Raw genomic sequence first — 14,947 nt, 5'->3', positions numbered from 1 at the left:
GACCTTCAGAGGTTGTGGTCCAAATTGCTGTACACACTGGCACCTCTAATACCCAGTAGCACAGTAGCACGTCCTCTTCCGTTGATGCATGCCCGTATTCGTCGTGGCATACCATCCACTAGTTCATCAAGGCATTGTTGGTCCAGATCGTCCCACTCCTCAACGGTGACTCAGCGTAGATCCCTCTGAGTGGTTGGCGGGTCACGTCGTCCATAAACAGCACTTTTCAATCTATCCCAGGAAAATTCGATAGGATTCATGCCTGGAGAACATGCTGGCCACTCTAGTCGAGCGATGTCGTTACCCGGAAGTAATTCACTCACAAACTGTGCACGATGGGGACACGAATTGACGTCCATTAAGACGAATGCCTCGCCAATATGCTGCCGATATGGTTGCGCTATCGGTCGGTCGATGGGATTCACCTATCGTACAGCCGTTACGTTTCATGACCACCAGCGGCGTACGTCGGCCCCACACAATGCCTTCCCAGAACAACAGGGATCCACCTTGCAGCACTCGCTGGACAGTGTGTCTAAGGAGTTCAGCCTGACAGGGTTGCCTCCAAGCAGGTATCTGACAATTGTCTGGTTGAAGGCATATGTGACACTAATCGGCGAAGAAAACGTGATGATAATGCTGATCGGTTCATTCGGCATGTTGTTGGGCCCATCTCTACCACGTTCCATGGTGTCGTGGTTGCAAAGATGGACCTCGCCATGGACGTCGGGAGTGTAGTTGCGCATCATGCAGCCTATTGCGCGCCGTTTGAGTCGTTACACGACGTCCTGTGGCGGCGAAAAAGCATTGTTCAAAGTTGTGGCGTTTCTGTCAGCGTTCCTCCGAACCATAATCCACAGGTGGCGGCCATCCACTGCAGTAGTAGCCCTTGGGCAGCCTGAGCGAGGCATGTCATCGTCAGTTCCTGTCTCTCTCTATCTCCTCCACGTCCGAATTGTAATTCTTTGGTTCATTCCGAGACGCCTGGACGCTTCCCTTGTTGAGAGCCCTTCCTGGCGCAAATTAACAATGCGGACGCGATCGAACCGCGGTATTGACGGTCTAGGCGTGTCTGAACTACAGACAACACCAACCGTGCGTCTCCTTCCTGGCGGAATGATTGGAACTGATGGCTGTGGGGCCCCCCTCCGCCTATTTGGGGCTGCTCATGCATGGTTGTTTACATCTTTGCGGGTTTAGTGACGTCTCTGAAATGTTCAAATGGCTCTGAGCACTATGGGACTCAACTGCTGAGGTCATTAGTCCCCTAGAACTTAGAACTAGTTAAACCTAACACACATCCATGCCCGAGGCAGGATTCGAACCTGCGACCGTAGCGGTCTCGCGGTTCCAGACTGCAGCGCCAGAACCGCGCGGCCACTTCGGCCGGCTTCTCTGAACTGTCGAGGGGACTGTGGTTGTGATACAATATCCACAGTCAACGTCTATCTTCAGGAGATATGGGAATCGGGGTGTTGACGAACTTTTTTGCTGTGTGTATATATATATATATATATATATATATATATATATATATATATATATATATATATATATAACCTAGTGGAAAACGTCGGAAGTCCCTCGAGGCATTTTTCACGTTTTGTCGTCGATATATACAACTCACAACACTACAAAATTGTAGCGGCCTGCAGGATAATCACCAGAGGGTCGTTACCTGTTGCAGGCAGTGGCTATTTATCCTCGATATAGCAAACGTAACATGTTGGTCATAAACAGGTAATTCCACGGTTGTAGAACTAGCACTGGAAGCAGTCATACCTATAAAATTGAATGATTTTATTTTCAACGACCACATGAAACTAACTAAAGGTGCGGCAGATGCCAGAATAATATTCAGTGAAAGAATTCTTGGAAAATATCGTCCACCCCCCTCCCCCCCCCTAAGGCAATAGCTTACACATTCGACCAACACTCGAATGTCTGCGGGTTGGCAGAGAAAGTCACGAACAGAGAAACACGTTTCTTTAAAGGTTCATTTCGTAAGCACAAAATCGTAACCCAGATGCTCAATCAACTCCGGTGGGAAAGAGTATAAGAGAGGCGTTCTACTGTTGAAACTGCCATAGCGTAGAATGTATTGCTTCCTGGAATGTATCCCTCACGAATAAGCCACGAAGGTAAACGTAGAAATATTCGAAGATTCGAGCTTACGTGGAGGTGTAGATGTAGGTGTTGACTAAGTCAAAACAAGAGGCTTAATGACGCTTAATACTGATGAAGACACGTATGTTTTCTTGAGGTTTTCCTGTTGCATTATCCAATTTTCAGATTCAGCATTATAAAAATCGTTATGAGATGATATTTTCGGCTGTAATCTCAGTGGAAAAAAAATATATGTGTGTATAATGAGGATTTTTCTCTACGTATTGTGATATTGTGCGACTGTGTTCGCATGATTTGTCGACGACTTTGCTTACTTGCTCATTCCAAAAATATTACAGGTAGTTCCGTGGGTGCCGCACTGACCTTTCCTCTCTGTGGAATGATCATCCACTTTCTCAACTGGCAGGCAGTGTTTTATATCACTGGTGCAATTGGGATACTGTGGTTTATCGGTTGGTGGTATCTTGTGTACGATAACCCAGTCGATCATCCTAGGATAAGTGAGTCAGAGCTCCAGCACATACAAAATGCCATAGGGGACACTATTTCGGAAAAGAAGGTGAGTATTAATGATGGATGGATATGTCTGTATGAAAAATGTGTATATGTGACGTTATGAACTAACCTGTGGAAATTAGCATATAATATCTGTTACTACTAACATTGTTCCATAAATCCCATGAGTGCTTTCAGTGACCTGTAATTAATCAAATTTATAAAAGTTCTGAATTAAAATCTCTCATACTACTATCTGATCGTTCAGGCTACCTTCCGGAACTGCCGCACGCACTGCAATACGGTTTCCTTTAATACATTCATACTGATGCACGGGGAAGGTGTGTATGCGTAACTAAGAACTGCTGTGCCAGAAAAATTTTATGTTAATTAGCGACAAAGCCCATTGCCACAAGATTGTTTTGACAAAGGGGTAACAAATTACATACACAAACATTCCGTGTGTATCAGTCTGTTTATCGGTGAAAACCGTATCAGAATCCCCATAGTAGTTACAGAGATTATCGTTCTTATATAGGCAGAAAAACGTGTGTGTGTGTGTGTGGGGGGGGGGGGGGGGGCGGGGTACTTTAATTTATCATACGTGTAGATTCAAGCAATGACGGTAACCTACATCTGCTAACATCTTCATCTCAGTGTAGAATTTGCAATCTATGTCCTCAGTTATTTGTTGAATATATTCCAATCTCTGTCTTCCTCTACAGTTTTTGCCCTTCACACCTCTCTCTCTCTAGTACCAGGAAAATCATTACCTGTCGTCTTAACACGTGTCCTACCAACCATTATTTTAATTTCACGGAATTTCACCGAGGGTTCTTTTTTCTTTCCTATATATTGAGACAGTCCTCTGACAGTCAGTTCTATTTCGATTTCTTCACATGTTTCATGTAACCATTTCGTCTTAGCTTCTCTGCACTTCCTATTTATTTCATTCCTCAGCGACTTGTGTGTCTGCATTCCTGAATTTCCGTAAACATTTTTTTTCTTCTGTCATTCAACAACTGAAATATTTCTTCTGCTACTTATGGTTTCTTCGTAATTTCTTTCTTTGTACCTATGTTTTCCTTTCCGTGATTGCTCTTTTTAGGGATGCCCATTCCTCTTCAACTGTACTGCCTACTGAGCTATTCTTTATCGATGTATGTATAGCCTTTGAGAACATAAAGCGTATCTCGTCATTACTTAGTACTTCGGTATCTCACTTCTTTGCGTGTTGATTCTTCCTGGCTAGTCTCTTAAGCTTCAACCGGCTCTTCATCAGTACTACATTGTGATCTGATTCTGCATCTGGTCCTGGATACGCCTTAAAATCCAGAATCTGGTTTCGGTATCTGTGTCTGACCATGAAGTAATCAAACTGAAATCTTACCGCATCACCCGACGTTTTCCAACTATACCTCCTCCTCTTGTGATTGTTGGACAGAGTATGGGCTGTTACTAGCTGGAATTTATTACAGCACGCAATTAGTCTTTCTCCTCTTTCATTCCCTCTTCAAGCCGATATTCTCCTACAACTGCATTCCAGACCCCCATGACTACTAGATTTTCATCTCCCTTTACGTGCCGTATTACCCGATCAATATCCTCACATACTTTCTCTATCTCTTCATCGTCAGCTTGCGAAATCGGCAAGTACACCTGAATCATCGTTCTCAGTTTGGTATCGATTCTGATAAGAGCAACCCTATTGCTGAACTGTTCGCTGTAATACACTCTCCGCCCTAGCTTCCTATTCGTAACGATTTCTACTCGCGTTATGCCATTTTTACCATTTTCCGTTGCTGTTGATATTAGTCTACACTCATCTCACCAGAAGTCCTTATCTTCTTTCCATTTCACCTTCACTGACCCCTACTTTATCTAGATTGAGCCCTTGCATTTCCCTTTTCATATTTTCTAGCTTCCCAACTACATTCAAGCTTTGACATTCCACGCACCGACTCGTAAAACGTTATCCTTTCGTTGGTAATTTAATCTTTTTCTCAAGGTCACCTCCCCCTTGGCAGTTCCCTCCCGGAGATGCGTATGGGGGACTACTCCGGAATCTTTTCAATTACAGGCCACATGTCCTGTGAATAATGTTATGTGTCTTTAACGCAGCGGTTTCCGTTGCATTCTACATCCTCATACCACTGCTCATTGCTGATCCGTCTGCCTTTAGGGGCAGTTTCCCAACGCGAGGACAAGAGAGTGCCCGAAATCTATGTCCACTCCTCCGCCCTATTTGACAAGGCAGAATGAAGGTGGCTTTTCATGCCGGAAGTCCTCGGCCGCCAACGTTGATTAGTAACCAGAATTCAAGAGGTGGAGCGTTTCGAACGTGGCACCGAGAACTTTTTGATTACTGATCAAAGACGCTACGACTACACCTGTAAAATATTCTGACCACCCATTAACACCAAAGATAGTCTGTTCACATAGATAATTACGGATACAAATTAATTTAAACTGAGTACAAGAAAATGGGTAACTCTTAATTAAGAAGCACTGGTACAGTATTTATATGTACATCAAATAAATAACTCATGTACATTATTATTATAAATTCATTTATTCAACTTACTGCTTCAGTGGCGGTGGTTGTTCCACATGAACAGGGTTACATATAGCTACAAATATTTTCTGCAAATTAATGTTTTTTTGATTGTAAAGAAATTGGAATGGCACAGGGGATTGTTAGAGATTGTCACCGTATGATTTAAATAACCGTATGATTTAAATAACGTTAGTTGCACGTCGTATCCTTTTCTTCAAATTATAGTGAATTTTACGTAAGTAATCATGATGTCCATCCACACAGCGACTGCGAAAAGTTCTGAAAATTCGCCCCACTATATTTTTTGTTTCTTTTTTTTCTTACAAATTTCAATGATGCCATCTAGGTTGACTCACGTTTGTGTTCGTATTACAACAAGAATAATTTTATAAATATGTTTTCGGCCTACTGAAGAATTAGTGCATTAAAAGAGCCGTTTCTAATTAAGGCCACACAAACTTGTTTTTTTCCGAATGTACTCCTGTCCGAAAAGTGATTCTCGTAACTGGAATCGAAAGTTTTTGTTGAGTTCTTGCGTGATGTTTCCATAAGACTTTCATTTTCTAAAATAATTATTTACTTCTAACAATAAGTCAAATTCAATTCTTACGACTTTAGCTTGAATGAAATATTTTCATAAAAACTTCATCCCCTATTTTGCCTACTTTCGAACTGAATCTCCAGAAACACTGACTAATATTTTATATTTCCAACTGAGAAGCCAAATACATATATTCAAATATTTAGCTTCAAAAATGCTTTCATCATGGAGTATTTCCAGAAAAACTTCCATCCTTTATTTCATCCCCTTAGGGCTTGAACTTTCAAAATCACTGAAGCATGTCCTTTTTTTAATTTCTAAGGTAGAAACCATATATAAGTTTTCACATATTCAGCTTTAAAAATGCTTTCATAACGAACAATATTCATATAACTTTTCATACCTATTTCACCCCCTTAGTGGGTGAATCACTGTAAGTATGCCATACAGAAACTCAAGAGACATTACACTAAGATATTACACAAACTCTCCGTTTGATAATAGCCCCTGTTTTACGAGAAAGTGCATCCGAGTTTTTTCAGGTGTAGCGTCTTCCTCTGAAGCCCCATATTGAGGATTAGATCCTACATATCTATCAAATTGCTATATTTCACATACTATTCAAAACGTCCCAGACACTTCCTATGTACAGAATATCAGGTGATTTAAGAGGCCAGTCTTGGTGCGAAAATGTTCTTGAGTGTTCATCAAATCATGAACATGCGCATACAGCACTGTAAAGATAGCTGTCATCACCGTGGAAGACAGGAGAGTTCACAGCAAACGCATCGTGAAGATATGGTAGAAAGGACAGTATTAGGCCACTGAGATTCGAGAAACAAACATCCCAGTTTGTGTTAACAGTAACCTGAATGTGTGGGTGGAATTTACGGTAAAATAAAAAAAAAAGAAACCAAAATATCACCTGTGGCCTAAACTACATGCTCTACAACCTGAAGTTTAAGTTTACAATTGGCTCAGTCGTACTCTCACCGCCTTGTAACATTCGAAAAATAGGAAAAATTATCGCTAGTGGGACTATAGTACATGTGTGTATAATCGGCTGATGTCCACTTTCTGTGCTGTTTGGCCCCCTAAAGACGTGCAGCTTTCACAGCCGTTGTGAGAAACGTCTACTGCATGCACTTCTCTTCGCACTGTCAGACCGCATACTGGTTCAGGTGAAATATGAAGTAACTACCGGCAGTAATTCTTACAGGATTTGAACTAATTTTCAGTGACAAGACATGACACCTCTCTTTCGTCTCTATAGGTTGGAATCGTCGTATGACCGGTGTTCTCATGCCAGGTTACATGGCTTCAAGTTGTACACCATTACTCTTAGGAACGTTTGTCTGCATTGATGTACTAACACATAAGGCAACTGCATTCACCATATGGTCATAGGCAATGCGGAACATAATACTCCTACGTGTCGTTCTGCCCCATATATCCACATCTAGTCATTTTGCCATGTTGATTCCATACAATCGATGGCATATGCTCCTAGAAGTGACCAGACCAAGCGGGGTACCACAGTGGTCAGCACACTGGATTTGCATTCGGGAGCACGACGGATTAAATCCGGGTAAAGCCGTCCTGATTTAGATTGTCCGTGATTTCCCTAAACCGCTCAGGCAAATGTCGGGATAGTTCCTTTGGAAGGGCACGGCCGCTTTCCTTCCCCATCCTTTCATAATTCGAGCTTGTGCTCCGTCTCTAAAGACTTCATTCTCCACGGGACGTTAAAAACTAATCTCCTCCTCCTCGTAGATATGACCTGGAGTAATTGTTCAGCACCATTTATACTTCCTCCACGAAAGCTCGCATTTTTCGTAAAGAAGATCTTCTGCTTCGTTAGCGTTCCAGAAAAAAACAGGCGATAACTAATTTGATACACGTATTTAGATCCTGTAATACTGCTCATCTACTTTAGATTACAAACAATGTTGTTCGCCTGTAAACATATCCCATTGCATACATTATCTCAACAGCTTCTTTTGCTCTTCATTTCCATTTATTAACTTGTTAACACTGTACAGAAAGCTAATATACGAGTGAAACTGTTAGTTCAATAAGGAGGCAAGAAATATCTCTCATTCTGAAAATTAAAGGAGGATAAGATAAAGATTTTCAGTTATTCTTCATCGTCAAATGATGAATCATCAGCTATGGCTTCCCATGTGTCTTTGTATCAAAAAGCGTAGTCGGTAAAAAAATTATTAGAATTAAAATTGCAGATAAGTTTATCTTGTTTAACTTACTAAAAGAAGATGTTACTCGAAAAATGTGTAGTTTTGAGGTCATGAGCAAAATTCAGACACATGATTTTTTGGTTGGACACGTTAACTTTTTTATGTGTTTCTGAGGTGGAAAAGTTTAAATTCAGAATCGACATTTAAAATAACATAGATTTCTAAATTATAGTAACTTCTCTCAGACTTCACAGATCACTACTGTGCTATCATGGGGTGATCTGTAATATACAGTAATAGTTTTCAGCACAGAATGATTCCATTGTATTGCAAGTACAGACTAATGTATGGTTCAATAATTATCCCTCACAGTTGAATGTATATTTGTTAGACATTTCTTTTTCAGCTTCCTATCCCATGGTTTAAAATCCTTACAAGCTGGCCACTGATTGTGAACCTATTGCTTGCATGGGGTTGTATTTGGGGAATGTTCACTATTTTAACCCAAGCACCTACATATTTCCGCAACGTTCATGGATGGAGTGTGCAGAAGGTAATAAAATAATCATTATTTCTTCTCAATTTTATGTTATGTAAATGATCCTTATTATTTAATGGTCCCACATTATGAAGAAGTACATACACAGTTCAGAGCTTCTGTAAATAAATGTAGACCAGTCTCTGTGTTGCATAAAACATTGTATATAATGTTGAATTACAGATCTAAAAAAATGAATTGTACTCCTGTGTACGGCAAAAATATGAGAGACAACATTCCAAAAATTCAAATTTTGAATCTTGGTTAAGCATTTGGAAAGAATTTCTGTCAGGTCTTAGCAAATTCCTCGCAGTGCATTTAATATTTGGGATTTTTAGGATTAATTGAAAAACAGTCACTGAATTTCGATCTGATCTGATAACTGTGTGTGTGGATGAAAACGTAATGAAACTTAAAGCAAACGTCTGTGGAACATTAATTTCCTGACATGCCGTAATGGACGTTAATCAACAATTCACAAATAATTTGAGGACTATGGTTCTTCTGCTCACTAAAATTTACAGTGATTCCAGGTACTACAAATACTTTAATTCCCATAGGATTCTAAAACTCTTTATGACCAATTGCTGTTATTTCTCTATTTCCTCAGTTCAGTAACAACAATGGCAATAATTGGTCTGATTTCTTCTAAAGTGTATTTAGAGGTGAATACTGAGAAAGTAACTTAACCAGAATTTTATAATTACTTGCATCCGTTCTGTGTAGACTAGTAAAGTAATAAGGACTTACAACTTGTGACAAGAAAGGGGAATTAATTTTGTCTCTTTACATAGAAACCAAGTATTGCTGTAGTATGTAAATTACTGCAGATTTCATAAAGTGAATGACCAGTACACGTATCTGTCAAGTTTAACGGTTAAAGACCAGGTGCAAGACTGGTCCCCTCACTTTAACAGCTACTTCTCTTTCAACAGATCAATCTGAGTTCTCTGCACAGACTGATTTAAAACTTAAAATTCTGACTGTATCTCAATATTCTCCCATACCCCACCAAGGCTCCCTCAAACAGCTGTTATTATACTATCACTGGGTAAAGGGCACAGCAGGGATTGTGAGTTTGCCTGGCTGACAGGCTGTTATTGAACTGAAGTGTGTTATTCTGTACATCTGCGGCGCTTTTCGAAATACATTTCCGTTAATTTGAATCTGTGAACTGGCCATGAATACTGAAAAATTGTTGTACACCACATGCTTCTACGTTGAATCATATGCACCAGGTGTAAGATACCACGAAACTTCATTGTCTTAGTTCAGTTCTTTTTCTAGTATATTATACTAACGTAACTAAGAGTTCTCCAGACCAAATACAGTTTTAAAAGTAAGTTCTTGTACATTCATATTGATGAAGCTTAGTAGAAATGTTCAACATCTTTTGGACCATGGGTGATACAGGCTAATGAGAATATGAATGCAAAATACTCCAACACCTTATTATCATGTAAACTAATAATATACAGTTTGAGTGTTGGTGATTAAGAAGTAACTAGCAAAATGCTAGCCAAGAGACCAGGAGTTACTCTGCAGCATTATGGACATTACTGAGTGCCATAAAAATTTTTCTAAGATACCTTCAAAAAACACGCTCAAGAAGCTAAAAATTACACTGAATGGTCGTAATTTCTAATTTAGAAACTTTAATTCAAATTTTGGAAATTAGTTAATTCTACTGATTCATATATTTTAACGGTTTCCTTAATGTTATGTGTTTGGTTACCTGCCATTTCATTCCTTTAATCGCTGAAGGTATCCCTAAAACTGAATTTCTTCAACATTTGTCATATTACCTCCTGAAAACTCGATGTTTTATTTTCAGCCATCACAGAAGATGTTAATAGCTCTTTCATTTTCCCCAGATGTGTCTGAGTCTTTGGTTGGACCAGTAAGAGTTTCCTTAAGATTTAGGAAAGAAGTTTGACAGATTTGCTTATATTATGTACCTGCATATTTTATATTTCTTTAGGTTGGCTTTTTCTCTGGTCTTCCCCATGTTTGTCGAACGAGTTTCGCCATCATAGTTGGTTATGTTTGTGACCACCTGTTGTCGAGTGGAAAGCTATCAGTTACAGCAGTTCGAAAGTTGGCGGGTTTTATAAGTAAGTAAATCCACCCTTTTATGTTATTCACAGGACATATAATGTATTGCTTTTATTAAATGTTGGCTTTTAGGCTACTGTTGATGATAATATAGAAAACTGATGGCACACATGGCATTCAGAAAATCTTCAATAATTTTGTTTTATGTTATTTAATTGCCCTGCTTGTACCATAATCAAGGAGAATCTCTAGAACACAATATCATAATACAAACTTTTGAAGTTATCAGAGTAATAAGAACGTGAATAATGGAACTCTATAATTATATGTTTATAATTATTACTATTGTTATTAGTATTATTGTTATAAAAATTTAAATTAATAATTAACAAATATTAGTGAAGAGAAGGCTTAATAGGAAGAGACATTACAGAATTCTAGGATTATTTTGAAAACAATGACAAAATCAAATTTGTTTGTGAAAACATAACCTTATGAACATGTTCCCCTCGTTTCTTAGAATGGCAGTTTATTATCCTAGAATGAAAAGAATAATGTAACATTTTTCACTATATGCCTCAGAATGAATGAATACTTTAAGCTACAAAATACATCAACTGCAATTTGTTTATTTTAACTCTCTCAAATTTTGTAACAGCTACAATGGATTAATACAAGAGCTGGCCACATTTATTGTTAAACAATGTGAATTTTATACCATTGATTATTACATTTTATGTTAAGAAGTGAGTTTTTGCATTGTACTTAGATTGCTCATGTTTTTGTTGGCAGCAAATATTCTGCAAGGCATATTCATGCTAGGGTTGGCCTTCTCCGGTTGTAACTCAGTTATGGCCACTATTTGCCTGACAGCAGCTCTTACTGTGAGTGGAGCTGAAACATCAGGTTCTTTAGCTACATACATCGATCTCAGTCCCAATTTTGCTGGTAAGTTTAGCATTTGTAAATGGCAGTAGTTTGCTGCTACAACAATTATTATTTATTTATACATCAGTTTACATACGTCCTATCATAAATTAGAATCTTTACAACAGAGGAAAGAAGCTATCGACACTAATTGTAGAATGTATTATGTATATTTGTGCTGGTATGTTTTCGTTTCTGCCTGCTCTAACTGTGAAGGACGAAAAACCAGTAGGAAAGCAGATACTTTGTAAATATATGTTCTTCCATAGTTATAATAGCTGAGCTGGATTATCCGAGTGGTCTAAAGATGCTGCAGTCATGGACTGTGCGGCTGGTCCCGGCAGAGGTTCGAGTCCTCCCTCAGGCATGGGTGTATGTGTGTTTGTCCTTAGGATAATTTAGGTTAAGTAGTGTGTAAGCTTAGGGACTGATGACCTTAGCAGTTAAGTCCCATAAGATTTCACACACGTTTGAACAATTGAACAGTTATAATAACTGTTGAGCTAGTGCTTCTTTACCACATACTTCCTACTTGAACAGTAGCAGTTACTTCTCATAATGAATTTCTATCTTCAAGCAGATGCATGCATGTTGTATGTGGACAGCGACCATGACTTTATGACATTGTGCCAGTGAAAATAATTGTCTTCTCTTTTTTATCAAAACATTTCTTCATTATAGAACTAGTGACTGCAAGAAGTTCACAACACTATGTAAGTGATTCAGTAGATGTATGTTTTGTGTTCACACTGTAACTTGATGGGCAATATGGCATTATAAAACACAACTTACCTACGACTGCACAAACAGATTTTCTGTGGGCAATAAGCGACCTAATATTCCAGAATCAATAGAACTTGTCATATACCATTGTTTTACAACGAAAACTGAAATTCTAAATTACCCCAGAAGCCCTTTACCAATATTGGCAGCTGTGATATAAAACAAGAAATAATAAATAAATAAAATAAAGGGTAAATGGACAAAATTGATTCTGTGTGATAATAATGTTCCCCACAATGAGTTGTTTACACTATTCCTCAGAGATCTTATTTATAATAAACGAACAAGTAAATTTGAATGGTAGCCTCACATGTAATAAATTGGTAAATTAAATGAATGCTAATTTAAAGTAGCAAAGCAAAATATGGTTATGTAGAAAAAGCAAAGCATTTACTGAATGTGGCAATTGCAGACTAAATGCATAAAGGTGTGCATTAATTCACAAGGAATCAGTAAGTAATAAGTCATCCTTAAATCAAAATTTTTATGTAAAGTTCACTTGAATCTACAGAATCAGTCGCTGAAAGCGACTTGAAATGCAGTACTTACGATCCACTTACCAATATTTACATGTAATGTGCCATTTTTCGTATTGATTCAGTCCTAATGTCATTAAGGAATATGATGTCTGGCTTTGCATGTGCACAGTAAAAGAAACTAGTAATTACTTTATGTATAATATGACATCACGTTTTTGTCTGAAAATGACTTATCGTCGAAGTTAGTTAATGTTGTTTTTGTTGTGGTCTTCAGTCCTGAGACTGGTTTGATGCAGCTCTCCATGCTACTCTATCCTGTACAAGCTTCTTCATCTCCCAGTACCTACTGCAACCTACATCCTTCTGAATCTGCTTGGTGTATTCATCTCTTGGTCTCCCTCTACGACTTTTACCCTCCACACTGCCCTCCAATGCTAAATATGTGATCCCTTGATGCCTCAGAACATGTCCTACCAATCGATCCCTTCTCCTAGTCAAGTTGTGCCACAAACTTCTCTTCTCCCCAATCCTATTCACTACCTCCTCATTAGTTATGTGATCTACCCATCTAATCTTCAGCTTCCTTCTGTAGCACCACATTTCGAAAACTTCTATTCTCTTCTTGTCTAAGCTATTTATCGTCCATGTTTCACTTCCATGCACGGCTACACTCCACACAAATACTTTCAGAAACGACTTCCTGACACTTAAAACTATACTAGATGTTAACAAATTTCTCTTCTTCAGAAACGCTTTCCTTGCCATTGCCAGTCTACATTTTATATCCTCTCTACCTCGACCATCATCAGTTATTTTGCTCCCCAAATAGCGAAACTCCTTTACTACTTTAAGTGTCTCATTTCCTAATCTAATACCCTCAGCATCTCCCGACTTAATTCGACTACATTCCATTACCCTCGTTTTGCTTTTATTGATGTTCATCTTATATCCTCCTTTCAAGACACTATCCACTCCGTTCAACTGCTCTTCCAAGTCCCCTGCTGTCTCTGACAGAATTACAATGTCATCGGCGAACCTCAAAGTTTTTATTTCTTCTCCATGGATTTTGATACCTACTCCGAATTTTTCTTTTGTTTCCTTCACTGCTTGCTCAATATGCAGATTCAATAACATCGGGGAAAGGATACAGCCCTGTCTCACTCCCTTCCCAATCACTGCTTCCCTTTCATGTCCCTCGACTCTTATAACTGCCATCTGGTTTCTGCACAAATTGTAAATAGCCTTTCGCTCCCTGTATTTTACCCCTGCCACCTTCAGAATCAGAAAGAGAGTATTCCAATCAACGTTTTCAAAAGCTTTCTCTATGTGTACAAATGCTAGAAACGTAGGTTTGCCTTTCCTTAATCTAGCTTCCAAGATAAGTCGTAGGGTCAGTATTGCCTCACGTGTTGCAATATTTCTACAGAATCCAAACTGATCTTCCCCGAGGTCGGCTTCTACTAGTTTTTCCATTCGTCTGTAAAGTATTCGCGTTAGTATTTTGCAGCCATGACTTATTAAACTGATAGTTCGGTATTTTCCCATCTGTCAACACCTGCTTTCTTTGCGATTGGAATTATTATATTCTTCTTGAATTCTGAGTTTATTTCGCCTGTCTCGACTCAGATCTTTCAGTGCTCTGTCAAACTCTTCACGCAGTATCAAATCTCCCATTTCATCTTCATCTACATCATCTTCCATTTCCATAATATTGTCCTGGAGCACGTCGCCCTTGTATAGACCATCTATATACTCCTTCCACCTTTCTGCTTTCCCTTCTTTGCTTAGAACTGGGTTTCCATCTGAGCTATTGATATTCATACAAGTGGGCCTCTTTCCTCCAAAGGTCTCTTTAATTTTCCTGTTGAAAGTATCTATCTTACCCTAGTGAGATAAGCTCTACATCCTTACATTTGACCTCTAGCCATCCCTGCTTAGGCATTTTGCACTTCCTGTCTATCTCATTTTTGAGACGTTTGTATTCCTTTTTGCCTGCTTCATTTACTGCATTTTTATATTTTCTCCTTTCATCAATTAAATTCAATATTTCTTCTGTTACCCAAGGATTTCTACCTACTTGATACTCTGCTGCCTTCACTATTTCATCCCTCGGAGTTACCCATTCTTCTTCTACTGTATTTCTTTCCCCCATTTGTGTCAATTGTTCCCTTATGCTCTCCCTGAAACTCTCTACAACCTCTGGTTTAGTCAGTATATCCAGGTCCCATCTCCTTACGTTCCCACCTTTTT

The 14,947-nt window shown here is 38.9% G+C and overlaps 1 protein-coding gene across 1 annotated transcript in view; it reads left to right on the top strand.

Annotated features, from left to right (window-relative positions):
- The first annotated feature begins 2,524 nt into the window (after positions 1-2,524).
- Positions 2,525-14,947, top strand: part of LOC124778025 (sialin-like) — a 29,720-nt gene continuing 17,297 nt past the window's right edge. Inside the window, exons 1-4 of the mRNA XM_047253607.1 lie at positions 2,525-2,686; positions 8,322-8,468; positions 10,435-10,567; positions 11,301-11,456. Coding sequence (XP_047109563.1) covers positions 8,403-8,468; positions 10,435-10,567; positions 11,301-11,456 — 355 coding nt within the window. The 5' untranslated portion in view covers positions 2,525-2,686; positions 8,322-8,402. The remainder of the gene's footprint in view (positions 2,687-8,321; positions 8,469-10,434; positions 10,568-11,300; positions 11,457-14,947) is intronic.

This window comes from Schistocerca piceifrons, chromosome 2 (genome assembly GCF_021461385.2).
Source record: "Schistocerca piceifrons isolate TAMUIC-IGC-003096 chromosome 2, iqSchPice1.1, whole genome shotgun sequence".
NCBI classification, from domain to species: Eukaryota; Metazoa; Arthropoda; class Insecta; order Orthoptera; family Acrididae; genus Schistocerca; species Schistocerca piceifrons.
The sequence above is the reverse complement of the archived record's forward strand: the minus strand, read 5'-3'. Positions and strand labels throughout refer to the sequence as shown.